The sequence below is a fragment of the Pelophylax lessonae genome, assembly GCF_965119305.1.
Source record: "Pelophylax lessonae genome assembly, chromosome: 9".
NCBI classification, from domain to species: domain Eukaryota; kingdom Metazoa; phylum Chordata; class Amphibia; order Anura; family Ranidae; genus Pelophylax; species Pelophylax lessonae.
The window spans coordinates 78,763,221-78,782,313 of NC_138776.1; the positions used below are offsets into that span (position 1 = coordinate 78,763,221).

The 19,093-nt window shown below is 42.9% G+C and overlaps 2 protein-coding genes across 2 annotated transcripts in view; both read right to left on the reverse strand.

The window, feature by feature from the left end:
* LOC309563300 (pregnancy zone protein-like) overlaps positions 1-9,808 on the reverse strand; it is a gene marked incomplete at its 3' end in the record, with an annotated part of 120,450 nt that extends 110,642 nt beyond the window's left edge. The window contains exon 1 of the mRNA XM_082267702.1: positions 9,659-9,808. Within this exon, the coding sequence (XP_082123828.1) occupies positions 9,659-9,726 (68 nt within the window). The 5' untranslated portion in view covers positions 9,727-9,808. The remainder of the gene's footprint in view (positions 1-9,658) is intronic.
* The window catches only part of LOC309564224 (alpha-2-macroglobulin-like protein 1), a 368,264-nt gene that overhangs the window by 134,741 nt on the left and 214,430 nt on the right, over positions 1-19,093 (reverse strand). The window lies entirely within an intron of this gene.

Consider the following 19,093-nt stretch of genomic DNA (forward strand, 5'->3'; position numbering starts at 1 on the left):
AACAGCTAATTTTTTTTAAGAAAAGCATAGAAAATGCAAAACACAATATTGCGGCAAAATCTCGGTTTAAAAAGTGCGGAAAGCAGAGCAAAAAGCACTGCAGAAAAACTCAAAAGCAACACGCATAGATGTGAATTGAGCCTTAAATAGTGTTCGGGTCCAAACTTTTTCCCTGTTCAGGCATTCTGGTGGTGGGGTTGTTCAGCCCATCACTAGTGACTTCTACCACAATACAGGATATGCTTACCATGGATGCAACGGGCATAAACCTTTAGACATTGTATGTTATTGGAAGGAACTTGATTTATTGCTTTATTGCTGTTGTTACACCCCTTGTTTGTAAACTCTTAACCACTTCCCGACCACCCGCCGCCTTTTTAGTGCGGCAGGGTGGCTCTCCTGCGCAAACCGACGTAGACCTACATTGGTCGCACGCTGGAAGGTAGGGGGCGAGCACGTGCCGCTGGTGATGCGCTCCCGCCCCCACTCGGCAGCGGGGAAGCTGATGCACGGGTCAGGCGGCTCCGGTTGCCGCCTGACACACGCAATCGCTCCCCGCTGAGAGAGGAGAACGTTCAGCTGTTGTAAACTTCTATATCAGATCACATGTCTCTATGGTCATTTCACAAGCCACGCCTCCCCCACAGTTAGAATCACTCCCCTAGGCTTACATTTAACCCCTTGATCACCCATAGGGTTAACCCCTTCCCTGCCAGTGTCATTATTACAGTAACAGTGCATATTTTTAGCACTGATTATTGTAGTAATGTGTGTCAAGTAGTGCAGCGCTATAAGCAACAAAATTAATTATACTTAAAAAATTATATAAATTGATATACAATTAATAATGGTGCAATAAAAAAATGAATCGATTGCACTAAGTCATAAGTCCATTCAGCATATAAAGATGGTGGAGAGTCCACTTAAGGGTGAAGATCCCAAGATGTGAAAAGCAATGGAAACAAACAGTCACCTGTGCGGATAGGCAAGATGGCAGCTTACCGCAATGAGTGGGCCTCCAAATTAATGGATGGGCCACTAAGAGCATAAGATAATAACTCCTATGGACTGGGTTCTCTCCTCTGCATGAACGGACCAAGCTTCGCTAGACTGCATCAACCCCCTCACTCGCTCATAAATCCAGAAACAACTCCGATATGTATGGCAATATGTAGAGGATAAAAGCATTCATAGCGTAATCCCGTTTGACAATATAAAACAGCTTTATTTAAGGTTCTACTCACATGGCAGTAGGTCAATACAAACGAGTAACAAGTAAAAAGCGGCGTCCCGCTATAGTTGATACAAAGCCGGCGTCTTGGGGGCGTGGCAAGCGCGATGTCCGGAACCTCCCGACCGGTTTCATCAGAATGACGTCGTCAGGGGCGTGGTTACCGGACATCGCAGTCACGCCTTACAAATACCCCATGTAAAGATCATATCCGGAACCTCGTCCAATCACGGACGAAAAGGGCGGAAGTGATGAATCTGACCTCTGGCCATTGAGGGCGGAAGTCCATTAAAAAAACAGCAGCACCAAAGAGGACAAAAGATTCAGGACAGAGCAACTAATTAGCCATCATCAATTAAACTGATCACATAAGGACAGCAGTAGTTATTTAAGCAAATGATATAAAAAATATAAAAATTTACTTAGTATCGTATGAAGATAAAGCAGGACTAAATGTATATAAAAAATTACCGATGTTAGCAAGCGCCATCTAGTGGCCAAACAATATATTGTCATAAAAATCAAAATTATTGACTTAATGGAAAAAAAAGGGGAAAGATAAGGCCAAAGGGCAGATTGCAGCACTTTTCCCCTTTTAACTCATAACCCTACATTTCAACCTGACAATAATCTCTAGCTGGTCGACAAAAACAAGAATCATAAAACCTAAAAAATACCACATGATAACAAAAAATATAAAAATAAAGGATTTATATTCATACACAAATATTGAGTGGAATGGAGCATAATTGTGCTTTTCCCGTCTCGGCAACATTTAACTGTTGTTGATGAAACAGTTAATGTCCCACTCAACATTAAGGCCATAAGGGACATAAGTTTTCAAAATATAAATCCACCGCGTCTCAGCGCGGGATAGCTCCCTTTTTGCATTTGCCCCTCGCCAATTAGGAGTAAATTTATCAAAGGCCACAAATAACGTGTTACGGGGGTCTTTATGTCGACAGTGATCGAAATGTTTCGACACACTGTGGCCAGGGAACGCTTTACGTATGTTTGCCACATGCTCCCCCATACGGATTTGCATGTTTCTCAGGGTTCGTCCGATATATTGTTTCCCACATTTACATTGAAGTAGATACACTACATTCTGCGTTGAACAAGTTATGAAGGATTTAATCGGATATTCTCTCCCGGTGATATGGGACCTGATTGTTTCAATTTTTCTACCTTTAAACACATTAAGAGCACAGATATTACATCTCTTACAGGGGTAGAACCCTTTTAACTCCGGGAGGAACATGGGTCGCTCCGGTCTTTCTATGACGTTATGGGCCACCTGGTGTCGTAATGATGGAGCACCTCTGAAGATGACATTAGGTCGGTCTGGAAGGGCCGGACCTAGTACTCTGTCGTTCTTAATGACAGACCAATGTTTCTGCATGATTCTCTTGACTTCATAATGTTGTGTACTAAAAGAGGTCACAAAACAATTTTTGAAAGGTTGACTATCATTGGTTCTGGTACGTGGGGCAAGAAGATCTGACCTGTTCATGTCTGCCACTTCCCTGATGGTATTATCAAGGGAGTCGGCCTGGTAACCCTTATCCAAAAATTTACTCTTAAGCTGTAAGGCCTGTGTAAGAAAAATGTCCAAATGAGTGCAATTTCGGCGTAGCCTCATGAATTGTCCTTTTGGGACAGCTTGTAACCATGATTTATGGTGACAGCTGTCCACTGGGATGAAGCTATTGCGGTCGGTTTGTTTAAAGAAGGTGGAAGTGACCAACCTATCTTCCTCGACCACCAGATTCAAATCCAGGAAATTAATACTGGTTGTACTACTGGTGCAGTCTAATTTGATACCTCTATTGTTCTCATTTAATGTGGACATGAACAGGTCAAGGGAACATTGATCACCGTCCCAGAGGAGGAGGATGTCGTCTATGTACCTACGCCACAGCACCAGCTGGGGCGGTCGGTCCTTATAGACGACATCCTCTTCCCACCTGGCCATAAACAAATTGGCCAGGCTGGGGGCAAATTTCTCCCCCATAGCCACACCACGACACTGTAAAAAGTAAGTGTTATTGAACCAAAAAAAATTGTGGGTCATTGCAAAGTTCAAAATCTCCAAAATGAACTCAATCTGTACTCTCTCCAGACCACTGAGAGTATTCAGATAATAATGTACTGCCTCATACCCCAGTTGATGCGGTATGATCGTGTACAGGGACATGACGTCCGCTGTAGCCAGGATCATGCCTTCCTTCCATGTTATGTCCTTAACAATATTAAGGACATGAGTTGTGTCCTTAAGGTAAGAGGGCATCTGTATCACCAAAGGTTGGAGAAAGGAATCCACATATCTTCCAATGCGGGAACATAGGGAATCTATCCCACTAATGATGGGACGGCCGGGGGGTTTAATGGGATTCTTATGCACTTTTGGGAGGAAGTACATAACCGGCAAGCGAGGAGCCAGGGGAACTAGAAATAGTTTTTCCTTCTCTTTTAAGATACCTTTATCAAAGGCCTGCTCAACTAGAGCCTGAAGCTCTTTTTTATATTTAATGGTTGGATTCCTTTTAAGAATCTGATAGGTATCCCTGTCACTTAAAATGTTGTTCATCTCAAGGACATAGTCATCCTTGTCAAGCACGACAATTCCTCCGCCTTTGTCAGCCGGACGGATGACTATGTCCTTGTGTTCGCATAATGTCTGCAACCCAATTTGCAAAGAGTTATTAGTTGGTGGCTTCTTTATTTTAATCCTTTCAAGGTCACCCAGTACAAGTTCCTTAAAAACCTGTACTGAAGAGGAGACCTTTCCGGGTGGATTGAAGAGGGAGGCGTTGGCTAAGGTAGTATGAGTGTATTTACTACTATTGTTAGATGTTGTTCTGGGGTTAGACAATATATATCTCTGTATATTCAATTTTCTAATATATTTATGGACATCGATGAAGGTGTCAAACTTATTGATTGTCCTAGGAGGTGCAAATTTCAACCCGCGGTTTAATACGGATTGTTCCTCTTTTGTAAAAGAGGCTTTAGAAAGGTTGAATATACCCCCATCATTTAAACCAGATTTGGATGGCTGGTTCAAATATTTCAATGAGGCTGGGATTCAGTTTTTACAATTCCTCATTAGTAGAAAAAGGAGTAAGTTATCCAAAATTGATAGTGAAATCAGTGATTTGAAGAAATCACTAGACGAGTTTAAAGAAAAGGATGACTATAAAAAACAGTCTGAGCTCCTTGTGAAACACCTGGAGAAGGAAACCTCTGACCAAAAAAACAAGAAAAAACGGAAGTTTAACCGGGATGTAGGTGACTACAAAAACGACACGGTGTTTAAATGGCAAACTAACAGGGCTGCTGGTAGTGCTGGCTCAAATAACAATATCCAGGGTGAACCCATGGATACTGTGACAGCTACTACCTCTATGTCCAACAGCCAGGTCACCACCGGAGGGGCTATCAACAGGCCCACTGGTAATGGGAGGGGTCAAAACCCTAACAAATTTCCCACAGGTGCTCTACCCAATAGAGGATTTAATAATTATAACAACAATAGAAATGGCAATAGACCACCGTTTTTCAATCAACAAAAACCGCCTTTTAATAGACGGGGTCCACCGCAATATAACAACTATAATGCTCCCTACACTCCGAGACAAGGAGGCACTATACCCACCTTTAATCGGTTTACTCCTTTGGAGAACAGAGGATGGGATTCTCCAAATGATAATAGAGTCATCACCCGACACCCAAGGAATGACCCGAGGGAGTGGAATGATAATAGTGATCGTTTTGGTGACCGGTTTGTTTCTGAGTATGAACAATTCGATTCACCACGCAATTATCGCCCACCCCCACCGGCTGATATGAATATATACCAAGGGGATTTTCCCAGGGGCAATCAAAACACCCAGAGAGATTTTCCCAGGAACAACCAAAATACCCAAAGAGACACCGAACAAAGAGAGGGACCAGAGGGGGGCGGAAGGCGAGGGCAAAAAAGAAGGCGACTTTAAATGATGGGGGTATATTCAACCTTTCTAAAGCCTCTTTTACAAAAGAGGAACAATCCGTATTAAACCGCGGGTTGAAATTTGCACCTCCTAGGACAATCAATAAGTTTGACACCTTCATCGATGTCCATAAATATATTAGAAAATTGAATATACAGAGATATATATTGTCTAACCCCAGAACAACATCTAACAATAGTAGTAAATACACTCATACTACCTTAGCCAACGCCTCCCTCTTCAATCCACCCGGAAAGGTCTCCTCTTCGGTACAGGTTTTTAAGGAACTTGTACTGGGTGACCTTGAAAGGATTAAAATAAAGAAGCCACCAACTAATAACTCTTTGCAAATTGGGTTGCAGACATTATGCGAACACAAGGACATAGTCATCCGTCCGGCTGACAAAGGCGGAGGAATTGTCGTGCTTGACAAGGATGACTATGTCCTTGAGATGAACAACATTTTAAGTGACAGGGATACCTATCAGATTCTTAAAAGGAATCCAACCATTAAATATAAAAAAGAGCTTCAGGCTCTAGTTGAGCAGGCCTTTGATAAAGGTATCTTAAAAGAGAAGGAAAAACTATTTCTAGTTCCCCTGGCTCCTCGCTTGCCGGTTATGTACTTCCTCCCAAAAGTGCATAAGAATCCCATTAAACCCCCCGGCCGTCCCATCATTAGTGGGATAGATTCCCTATGTTCCCGCATTGGAAGATATGTGGATTCCTTTCTCCAACCTTTGGTGATACAGATGCCCTCTTACCTTAAGGACACAACTCATGTCCTTAATATTGTTAAGGACATAACATGGAAGGAAGGCATGATCCTGGCTACAGCGGACGTCATGTCCCTGTACACGATCATACCGCATCAACTGGGGTATGAGGCAGTACATTATTATCTGAATACTCTCAGTGGTCTGGAGAGAGTACAGATTGAGTTCATTTTGGAGATTTTGAACTTTGCAATGACCCACAATTTTTTTTGGTTCAATAACACTTACTTTTTACAGTGTCGTGGTGTGGCTATGGGGGCGAAATTTGCCCCCAGCCTGGCCAATTTGTTTATGGCCAGGTGGGAGGAGGATGTCGTCTATAAGGACCGACCGCCCCAGCTGGTGCTGTGGCGTAGGTACATAGACGACATCCTCCTCCTCTGGGACGGTGATCAATGTTCCCTTGACCTGTTCATGTCCACATTAAATGAGAACAATAGAGGTATCAAATTAGACTGCACCAGTAGTACAACCAGTATTAATTTCCTGGATTTGAATCTGGTGGTCGAGGAAGATAGGTTGGTCACTTCCACCTTCTTTAAACAAACCGACCGCAATAGCTTCATCCCAGTGGACAGCTGTCACCATAAATCATGGTTACAAGCTGTCCCAAAAGGACAATTCATGAGGCTACGCCGAAATTGCACTCATTTGGACATTTTTCTTACACAGGCCTTACAGCTTAAGAGTAAATTTTTGGATAAGGGTTACCAGGCCGACTCCCTTGATAATACCATCAGGGAAGTGGCAGACATGAACAGGTCAGATCTTCTTGCCCCACGTACCAGAACCAATGATAGTCAACCTTTCAAAAATTGTTTTGTGACCTCTTTTAGTACACAACATTATGAAGTCAAGAGAATCATGCAGAAACATTGGTCTGTCATTAAGAACGACAGAGTACTAGGTCCGGCCCTTCCAGACCGACCTAATGTCATCTTCAGAGGTGCTCCATCATTACGACACCAGGTGGCCCATAACGTCATAGAAAGACCGGAGCGACCCATGTTCCTCCCGGAGTTAAAAGGGTTCTACCCCTGTAAGAGATGTAATATCTGTGCTCTTAATGTGTTTAAAGGTAGAAAAATTGAAACAATCAGGTCCCATATCACCGGGAGAGAATATCCGATTAAATCCTTCATAACTTGTTCAACGCAGAATGTAGTGTATCTACTTCAATGTAAATGTGGGAAACAATATATCGGACGAACCCTGAGAAACATGCAAATCCGTATGGGGGAGCATGTGGCAAACATACGTAAAGCGTTCCCTGGCCACAGTGTGTCAAAACATTTCGATCACTGTCGACATAAAGACCCCCGTAACACGTTATTTGTGGCCTTTGATAAATTTACTCCTAATTGGCGAGGGGCAAATGCAAAAAGGGAGCTATCCCGCACTGAGACGCGGTGGATTTATATTTTGAAAACTTATGTCCCTTATGGCCTTAATGTTGAGTGGGACATTAACTGTTTCATCAACAACAGTTAAATGTTGCCGAGATGGGAAAAGCACAATTATGCTCCATTCCACTCAATATTTGTGTATGAATATAAATCCTTTATTTTTATATTTTTTGTTATCATGTGGTATTTTTTAGGTTTTATGATTCTTGTTTTTGTCGACCAGCTAGAGATTATTGTCAGGTTGAAATGTAGGGTTATGAGTTAAAAGGGGAAAAGTGCTGCAATCTGCCCTTTGGCCTTATCTTTCCCCTTTTTTTTCCATTAAGTCAATAATTTTGATTTTTATGACAATATATTGTTTGGCCACTAGATGGCGCTTGCTAACATCGGTAATTTTTTATATACATTTAGTCCTGCTTTATCTTCATACGATACTAAGTAAATTTTTATATTTTTTATATCATTTGCTTAAATAACTACTGCTGTCCTTATGTGATTAGTTTAATTGATGATGGCTAATTAGTTGCTCTGTCCTGAATCTTTTGTCCTCTTTGGTGCTGCTGTTTTTTTAATGGACTTCCGCCCTCAATGGCCAGAGGTCAGATTCATCACTTCCGCCCTTTTCGTCCGTGATTGGACGAGGTTCCGGATATGATCTTTACATGGGGTATTTGTAAGGCGTGACCGCGATGTCCGGTAACCACGCCCCTGACGACGTCATTCTGACGAAACCGGTCGGGAGGTTCCGGACATCGCGCTTGCCACGCCCCCAAGACGCCGGCTTTGTATCAACTATAGCGGGACGCCGCTTTTTACTTGTTACTCGTTTGTATTGACCTACTGCCATGTGAGTAGAACCTTAAATAAAGCTGTTTTATATTGTCAAACGGGATTACGCTATGAATGCTTTTATCCTCTACATATTGCCATACATATCGGAGTTGTTTCTGGATTTATGAGCGAGTGAGGGGTTGATGCAGTCTAGCGAAGCTTGGTCCGTTCATGCAGAGGAGAGAACCCAGTCCATAGGAGTTATTATCTTATGCTCTTAGTGGCCCATCCATTAATTTGGAGGCCCACTCATTGCGGTAAGCTGCCATCTTGCCTATCCGCACGGGTGACTGTTTGTTTCCATTGCTTTTCACATCTTGGGATCTTCACCCTTAAGTGGACTCTCCACCATCTTTATATGCTGAATGGACTTATGACTTAGTGCAATTGATTCATTTTTTTATTGCACCATTATTAATTGTATATCAATTTATATAATTTTTTAAGTATAATTAATTTTGTTGCTTATAGCGCTGCACTACTTGACACACAATATGAATGGGATTACTATGAATCCAGTGTTCTAGCTGCTATCTTGTTTTATGTCATTTGTTTTATGTCATTTTATTATATTTTACTTATTCATTTTTAAGCGCAGGATACCCCCCCTGTTTTTATTGTAGTAATGTCACTGTAAAAAATGGCAGTCAGGGGTCCGATCTGTCTGCCCCAATGTCGCAGTCCCGCAAAAATTTGCAGATCGCCGCCATTACTAGTAAAAAAAAAAAAACAATAAAAATGACATAAATCTTTCACGTAGTTAGTAGACGCGATAACTTTTGCACAAACCAATCAAAATACGCTTATTGCGATTTTCTATTACCAAAAACATGTAGCAGAAAAAAAATTGGCCTAAAATTTTAAAACATTTTGATTTTTAATTTTTTTTTTTGAGAATGTCATATAGCAGAATGTGAAAAATATTTTAAAAATTGTTGTTCTTTTTTTGTTTTTAGCGCAAAAAATAAAAATCACACAGGTGATCAAATACCACCAAAAGAAAGCTCTATTGTGGGAAAAAAAGGACATCAATTTATTTGGGTACAGAGCCGCACGACCGCGCAATTGTCAGTTAAAGTAGCGCAGTGCCGAATCGCAGAATAGGGCCTGGTCATTAACCTCCCTGGCGGTATGATTGTTTCGGATTTTAGGTGCTGAAAGCGGTACCATTATTTTGCATGTAATTCTTAATGATGAGCAGCCCAAACCAACTATTTACATATGATTTTTTTTTTACTGTGCGTTCTTCTTTATAACATCTCGGGTATGATAAAGTTTGAAACACAAAATCATAAATTATAATATAATAAATAACTATAAATAAGTTAAAGTATGTATGTGTATATATACACTATTCATAGCTTTTAATTACCCTGAACATAAATAAATACACTGGATGTACAAAGATTGGACACTTACAGTTTAGCTTCCAGCGATCCAGAGATTAGCAGTAATATTAAGCACAGGGGTACACAGCGGGATGACATCTTATAACGGTGCTTCTTCACTGCATGAGAGATCAGCCAGTCCGAACAATAAATGATACACACAGTTCAATATCTGCTGCTGGTTGTAGTACAGTTTGCTCATTGGCCCTTGCAAGGTCAATATTTGCTGAGTTACAACTGGTCAGCTCAAAGTTTGTGTGGGTGTAACAGAAGTGAAAAAGTGATTTTCCCATTCCACAGAAAAATATCACAAACACGGATTTACTGGAATCTGACCTACGCAGGTACAAGGTGTATCTATTTACCTAACACAGCTTCAGATTGTATTGTCTGATTATTTTTTTGTTTGGTTCACCCAATTACATAATGTATAAAACTGATTGGAAGAAGAACTGTGTTACCTGTAATACTATGATTCTGCCTTATGTCCAGACTGGGCATGTGCAGATGAAAAATTCCAAACCATAGCTTAAAGCCTGAAAGGTAAACTTAAAAAAAAAAAAAGAAAAAATGAAGACCCAGCCCAATTTGCCCTGGCTTCTGTGTTTTATCTAAGCATTGCAATAGCTCTACAGGCCGACCTACTTCTGCTAAAATGTCTGGTGACCTAGTTCACTGGGAGCACCATTTCCTAAACCTTGTGCATATGTAGTCTAGGTATTCCCAACCCCTGCCTTTAAATCAGACTGTATAGCGCAGCAAGAAGAGTAGGCCTTCCCGGAATCATTGATGGCTTGATAATTCTGGATAAAGTTTAAAATGCGTATAAACCCAAATCAAGACTCTTGTATAAGCTTTAACATGTTGATACATTAACCACTTAAGGACTGCCCGCGGCAGTTATACTGCGGCACGCAGCTCCTCCTGCGCAAACCAATGTAGGTATACGTCGGTCACGAGCCTGCAGCTAGGGGGCGAGTGCGTGCCGTTGATGGCGTGCTCCCGCCCCTACTTGGCAGCAGGGACTCGGATGCATGGGGCAGGCGGTTCCGATTGCCGCCTGACACCCGCGATCGTTCCCCCGATGAGAGAGAAGAACGGTCAGCTGTTGTAAACACAGCCGACCGTTCTTCTCTCTGGAATGATCACAGAGCTCATGTGATCCTTCTATATAGGCACCCAGGTCTATGTGATCATTTCACAAGCCCCGCCCCCCACAGTTAGAAAGACTCCCCTAGGCTCACATTTAACTCCTCAATCACCCACAGTGTTAACTCCTTCCCTTCCAGTGTCATTATTACAGTAACAGTGCATATTTTTAGCACTGATTACTGTAGTAATGTCACTGGTCCCCCCAAAAGTGTCAAAAATGTCAGTGAGGGGTCCGATCTGTTGGCCTCTATGTCGCAGTCCCGCTAAAAATCGCAGATCGCCGCCATTACTAGTAAAGAAAAAAAGAAAACAATAAAAATGACATAAATCTTTCCTGTAGTTAGTAGTCATAACTTTTACGCAAACCCAATCAAAATACGCTTATTGCGATTTTTTTTTTCCAAAAATATGTAGCAGAATACAAATTGGCCTAAAATGTGAAAAAAACTTTGATTTTTAATTTTTTTTTTTGGGAATGTTATATAGTAGAATGTGAAAAATATTGTTTTTTTTTCAGAATTGTCACTCTTTTTTTGTTTATAGCGCAAAAAATAAAAATTGCAGAGGTGATCAAATACCACCAAAAGAAAGCTCTATTTGTGGGAAAAAAAGGACATCAATTTTATTTAGGTACAGCTTCGCGCGACCGCGCAATTCTCCGTTAAAATAATGCAGTGTGTAATCGCAAAAAATGGCCTGGTCATTAAGGGGGCAAATCTTTCCGGTCCAGAAGTGGTTAAATAATATTACATCTGCAGTATTTTGTTAAAGCCACCCTGTTGCAAAAAAAAAGAGGGAATTAGCCTCTCTTGCCAGCGAACATCACTCCATTGAAAAGATATTGTGATATGAAGGTTTTCTTCTGAAATTGACTCTTTCTGGAGAAACGCAGTCCTGTTTCCCTTGCAGCACTTTCTCCTGCTGACCCATATGTCATTGCAGGGCACAGTGTCTTTAATGGGGACTTTTATGCCCCGTACACGTGCAGACTGTCGGCCGAAAAGATTTGGCCGACGACCGATCGGCCGATTTTCGGCTTGTTAGTATGATGCTTCCGACAGCCGACAGCGCACTTTCGGCCGAAAAGAATCTGTCGTGCAAGCATTAAAATTTTTGTATGCCGACACCAGAGCGGCCGATTGTTCGCCAGTCAATACAGAATTCGGCCGACAGACAGCAGATTTGCAAGACTGGGCATGCTCAGAAAAGAAAAAACACAGGGAAAGTTAACCATCACATGACATCACTTCTGCAGTCGGCTGTTGTTGGCCGACAAAATTCGTGTGCAGTCTTTTGCAGTTTTCAACAGACACGATAGCCCTGGACAAAAGACGGCCGATCGTTCGGCCGACGATCTGCACGTATGTACGGGGCTTTAGTTTGGTGACAGGGTCACTATGACATAATACCTGGGGATCTGGAGATGAAGGCCCTTGTTAAAATGTAAGATTGATATATACAAGTCCACCTTGCTGACAAAACAGCAAAAAAAAAAGTGTATTTACCTCTCCCCAGCCACCGAGCACCACTCTATTAAAGAGAAATTGATGTGTGTGTTGACGCTTGTAGACAGTTGCAGTTAGCTTGCCTGCCTGTAGGTGGTTCTGTTACCATTATGGCATGGTAATGGGAAGATCATGAGTAGGTGTTAGCTTCCCTTTTAGAGACTCCTCCTGTAGTGATGCAATCGGTAGAGATAATGTCCCTACAAATGGTAGCTGTGGGTGGGGCCCAGTGCACTTGGAGAAAGGGAACAGAACACCGCAGATCTGTCAAAATGTGAGCACAAAGAAAATACACAGCTTACTCAGTGCTCCTAATATCATATAAAGTCAATAGGTCCATGTAAAACTAAGGGAGATGTACTGGTGAAGAGATTCAAGAGTCTCCAAGAAGATCTGGAATATATGTATAAGAACAGAGCAGCAGGGCGCAGGAGATAGTAGGATCCATATGGCATATTTACACATAGCACACATAAAGTGTCACTAAACCCACATCATAAAGAACTATCAATACAAGTATTACATGCTGTTCATAATCCCCAATTCAGTTATAGATTTTGCAGCTGTGGTGGCAACCCTGCACATGCTCAGTGAGTTTCTGTGCTGAGCATTTCCTCCTGATCATATCTGAGCAGCCCATGTAACTATGGAGTCACACAGTGGTAAATGACAGCCCACTCCCTCTCTCCCCCTCCATGCCCCTGAACCAGCTAAACACAATGGTGGTGGGATAATAAATATAGAATGATGGAGGCTTCACCTCCCTCTTATTCTAAGACACAGGCTAGAGAGGTTTGACACAGCCTGTGACTGGCAGAAATCTGCCCACACCATGTCATTGCCAAATAATATTAAAGATTTGATTTCAAATATATATTTGCATGACAACTTAAAACAGTTTATTGATATTATTCATGTATTGTTACTCTGCATTCTAAAGGTGTTTTTTTTAACAACTAGAAGCTCCTCCTGCTTATGTTTCCCTGCAGACAGGCGGGGAAAGAGCTGGATCATGAGACAGCTGTATACCGATTAGGAAAAAGGGACTTCGATTTTTTTTTAACCACTTGCCGACCGGGCCATATCCGAATGACAGCTACAGCGCGGTCAGCTTATTCTGGGAGGGCGTACAATGACGTCCTCCCAGAATTGCGCTCCCGCACGCTCCCTGGTGCACACACACGGAGCTGTCCGTGCTCGCCGGGTCCCGGGGACCCGGTGCATCACAGATTGTGGTAAAGGGCCAATGACAGCGGCCCTTTACCACGGGATCACTTCGTCCAATGACGGAGCAATCACTTGTGAACAAACCGGTGCATGTTCGGTTAATTTCTCTCCTCTCCTCGCACACTGTACACAACGATCGGTACAGTGTACGAGGAGAGGAGAGAAACTGAAGCTGCACGCCTCCTCTGCCTCACCATGCCTCATCCGTGCCCCATCCACGCCTTATCCGTGCCCCATCCATGCCTCATCCGTGCTTTTACTAAAGATATGTAGCAGTATAAATTTTGGCCAAAATTTATGAAGAACAAATTACAAAATTTTAAAACCGAAACAAAGAAAAATTCATTTTTTTACAAAATGTTCCTTTTTTCATTTATAGTGCAAAAAATAAAAAACTCAATTATGATTAAATACTACCAAAAGAAAGCTCTGTTTGTGTGAAAAAAAGGATGAAAATTTTATATGGGTACAGTGTTGCATGACTGAGTAATTGTCATTCAAAATGTTAGAGCACTGAAAGCTGAAAATTGGTCTGGTTAGGAAGGGGGTTTAAGTGCCCAGTGGGTAAGTGGTTAAATTAAAATAATTACAGTGCCATCATCCACATACAGAATTAGAAGGGACAATGTAAATTAAACAGTGTGTGTTTAGTATCACTTTAAAGCTCTGAATCCAAGTCCGAGTGGTAGAAGGTGAACCCCCATGCCAATAAGACAATCCAGTAAGTCAAGTGAACAGCGACACTGTATGGCGTCTATGGCCACAACTGGTGCAACAGGCTGACAAGAGGAAGAGCGACATCACGGGATGGGAGTATAGCAATGCAGTTCAGAGGCACTGCCCCTTTGTCAAGACCTGCTTGACAAAGGGGGTGAACCTGTCAGTTTATTGCACCAGTTGGGGCCGTAGATGCGGCAGGTGATATGACAAGCTAGAGAGAGAAGGAGCTGGTTAGCTACAACAGGACTAGCAGTGAATTGAACCAAGCAAGTGGTGAGCCAGGCTAGTGTCATTCATGTGACAGCTTTTCTTTTTTTTTGTGCTTCTAGGGAATTGATGCAGGCAAGTGTTTTTTTTTAGCTGATTCCTTTAATAAAAGCTGTCAGTGAGCATTATAAGCAGCTGTAATGTGGATGAGGCTTCTGAGTGGATGAGGCGCCCCTGTGAGCTGCTTTACCTGTGGGAGTTCTGTGGAGGAGATCATCATCATTTTATGATCCCGGGAGGGGATACTTGTGTTTGCTGACCACTGTGTAACTTTGAGGTCAATACCACAAGGTGAGCAGTTCAGAGTGATATGGGAGAGGAGTGTACCACCTAAAGGATTGTTTTCTCAACGAGAAGAATGTTTCTGTTATGAATTGATCATTGGACTTGACTGCTTACAAGGATTGCACAGAGATTTTGCTGTATGGTCCCATTAAAAGATCAGAGGACTTTAGTGTGTGTTCACATTCTTGCACAGATATTCATGAATATTATTGCACTGTGATTTTGGAATTTATTTTCACACTGGATATATTGATTACACATTTTTGTATATGATTGTTTGTTTTTTGTATATGTAGGACTACTCCCTTGGGAGCTGCTGGTTACGGGTTCCCCTTGGTTACCATTAGCAACAGCACGATAGTTCAACATTTTCCAAGTGATTTTGGCTCAGTCAGGAAACAGTCTAGGAGCTTTGGTTTTTGTGTTTTTATTGAGAACTTGGATGGGAGAAGTGAATGAGTGGGATACTCCAACTTGTATAGCTATGCACAATTAGCTGGGATGACTGAATAATGCTGAGTGCGGCGGCTGCTTCACCCTGTCAGTAGCAGTGAAGTAGTAAGAAATGAACTGTCTGAGGTAAACTGTACTGTACTGCAGAACAATCTTCAGGGCCCTTCCTGGCACCCCCTTTGTTCCTATTCTTCAGGGTCAACTGCACGGCACCCCCTTTACTGTTACACTTCCTGTGTGAGCTGGCTCCTTGATCCCCCTGACTTCTCTGGAGTAGTCCCCTTTCCTGGGCAGACCCTTAGGCAAACCTCCTGCTACTCACGGATACTGTTTTTCCCAAGAGACTCTGCCAGCAACTTCACTGTCAGCTACTCTGGATCCTCTGCAGCTCAGCTCCACACCTGGTTCACTAGGGCGACTGCCTGAACCACCCTCCTCACACCTGCAGGAAGAGAGACAGCCGTACACCTCCTCCTGGGACTTTGCTCCTGCCAAAAGACGCCATGTCATATGTCCCCTCCGTATTTATGGTCAATCCCAGGATGCATTGCAAGAATGCCCTCCCACTGGGACTGCCATAAAACATGATGTGTCACTGGCTATGTTTCCTCCACTGTCCAACAAGCTCCCTCATTGGATACAGTGGGGACACTCCCTCAGACCCAGTGAATCACACCTGAAAACATGTGACAGGCAAACTAATAGATCAGGCTCCCCTGATAAGCAGCAGGAGCAATAGATGCTTTTACCTAGCACCTACCTAACTAGGAGGGTGCTACATATATTTGGATTTATAGCGCTGCACTGGTTAATGAGTTATGGTTTCTCACTAGGTTAGTTGATATTTCTAGTGGTATTACAAGTGGTGTTAATGAGCTGTCACATGTTTTTCATAGTATTTTCTTTGATGTATGGTTACGCGGGTTGATTTTTTTAGGTTATTGTATGTAGCATTAGTCACGTGCAGTATGCAGCACTGCGTTCCGGAAATGGTAAGGGAACTTCCTGTCCCGCACCCAGAACAAAATCTATATCTCCTTTATCTTCCTACTGATTTTGTTCTGGGTGCGGGACAGGAAGTTCCCTTACCATTTCCGGAACGCAGTGCTGCCTTTAGAACACATTTTTTGATCACTTTTATTCCTATTACAAGGAATGTAATCCCTTTTAATATAAATAGGCAGGACAGGGCCTCTTTATTGTGAGATCTGGGGTCAAAAAGACCACAGATCTCACATTTAAACTTAAAAGCAATATAAAAAAAAATTATTAAAAAAAATAAAATTTTTTTCCCAAATGGCAAATGGCTATCTAGTACCATTACCCCGGTATTCAATGTCAAAGTAGCGACGTAAATACATGCTGGGCAGTCTGGAAGTAGTTAAGGTGCATGAAGTGAGAAAGGCAGGGGTTATCAAACTGAATTAATGAAAGAAGTATTAAATGCATAATAAACTCCTCCTGAGAGTTTTGTCATAGAGGTAGACAGTAGCAGAATAGGGAAAAGAAGGTAAAGTGGCAAAGGTTTCTTTTGGTAACTGTTGGCTGGTTGGTGGGATGGGAGGTTGAAAACAATAAGAGCATGGAAGTGATAACGCTGTGATCAGAGAGAGGAAAAGGGTTTCGGGAGAGGTTGCAAAGAGTTTAGAGGTGGGAGAATACAAGGGTAATGCCACCAGAGTGAGTAGAAGTTTGTGTCCATTGTGTTATGTCAAAAGAAGAGGTTAGGTTAGGGATTTGACAGGTACAGTTTTCCCCAAATATTTTATACCCTGGCAGATATTGTGAAATTTTGATATTGATATGGAAAATATGACTCAGCATGCCAAAAAGCTGTCTTTTATTTAAGGAAAGTTATAATATGGAGCCATGTATTATCACTTAGTTGTTTGGCTCCTTTTTAAAGTGATTGTAAAGTCTCATGTTTTTTCTTTTTTAACCACCTCCCACCCGGCCATAGTACATATACGGCCGGGCGGGAGTCTCGTCCTTCTGAATGGACGTTCCGGAACGTCCTTCAGAAGGAGAGAGATCGCACCGCTGCGGGCACGCGCAGCGGCGCGATCTCGATGTGCCTGTGTCGCTCGGACACATGGCAACAACATTCGGCAGGAGGGCCCTGTGATTGGCCCTCCTGATCACATGACAGCTGTGTCCAATCACAGCTGTCATGTAATGTAAATACAGCCGTTGTAACGGCTTTGATCTCTTCTTTTCCTCATACAGATCCTGTCAGTGAGGAGAAGAAGAGACAATCTGTGCTGCAGCCAGGGGATCAGTGAGTTTGAAGCATTTTTTTTTGCTAATAACACACTGATCACCCTGTTAGTGTCCCCAAAACACAGTGTCCCCAAACGCAGTGTCCCCAAAACACAGTGTCCCAAAACACCGATATAAAAATCATCAGGCGCACATCTGTCCGTGGATCATCCCGCGCACATCGTCACCTGATCTGCTACACCTGTCTGATCTGACACATCTGTCCGTGGATCATCCCGCGCACATCGTCACCTGATCTGCTACACCTGTCTGATCTGACACATCTGTCCTTGGATCATCCCACGCACATCGTCACCTGATCTGCTACACCTGTCCGAGATCTGACGCACCTGTCCCAGTGAACATCTGCCGCATCTGACTTCAACACCTGTCCCAGAAATCATCTGTCCACATGGCGAAAAAATTTTATAGCGGCGAGGAGGCTGTCCAAATTATTCAGAGTATGTCGGATGAGAGTACCGGGGAACTCTCTCCATCAGACTCGGATAGCGAGTATGAGCCAGTAGAAAGCAGTGGCTCAGAAATGGAAACGGAGGATGACAGAATCCTTACAAAGAGGATCAGGAGATTTGAGCAGGCGCAGGCTTCCACCAGCAGCGCAACAACTCCGCAGGCATCCACCAGCCGCACAACAACTCCGCAGGCATCCACCAGCCGCGCAACAACTCCGCAGGCATCCACCAGCAGTGCAGCAAGTCCTAGTGCAGTGGCAAGCGCAAACAGGGCATCATCCCTGCATGACAGGCCAGCTGCTGGTAACGGGGCGTCCCACCCACAATGAGGCAGGGCCCATACTAGCCTTCCGGATATTCTGTTATATCCGACATGGCTGCCCGATACTTCAGCAGAACCTGTAATTCCCCCTTTTACTGCACAGCCAGGCCCTCAAATCCAATCAGATAATGTAACCCCAATTTATTATTTTAATTTGTTTTTCACGAATGATCTGCTGAACTACATCGTGGAGCAGTGTAATCTGTACGCCAGCCAACATATTGCCAGCAATCCGGATTCATCCTATGCCCGCCCCTTTGTTTGGAAACCCCTCACCGTGGAAGAATTTAAACTTTTCCTTGGACTGACCCTCAACATGGGTCTGACAAAAAAAAATGAACTCCATTCCTACTGGTCTACCGTACCTTGCCATCATATGCCAGTCTACTCCTCTTTGATGCCCAGAACCCGTTATGAAATGATAATGCGATTTTTACATTTCAACAACAATGCCCAGTGCCTCCCCCGAAATCATCCAAATTATGATAAATTATTCAAAATTCGGCCCCTAATCAATTTTCTTTGCTCCAGCTTCAAGCAAATGTTTACCCCTGATAAAAACATTTGTGTGGATGAATCCCTAGTCCACTTCCCCGGAAGGCTTGGGATAAAACAATACCTCCCAAGTAAACGTGCCAGATATGGGTGCCCTACCTATATCGGGACAAGTGGCAAAATTGTCTGGCAGCTGATTGAACCACTGCTTGGGAAGGGTTACCACCTATATGTTCACAATTTTTATACAAGTCTCCCACTTTTCCGCCATCTATACCTAAAAAAGACTGTGGCCTGCGGGACAGCAC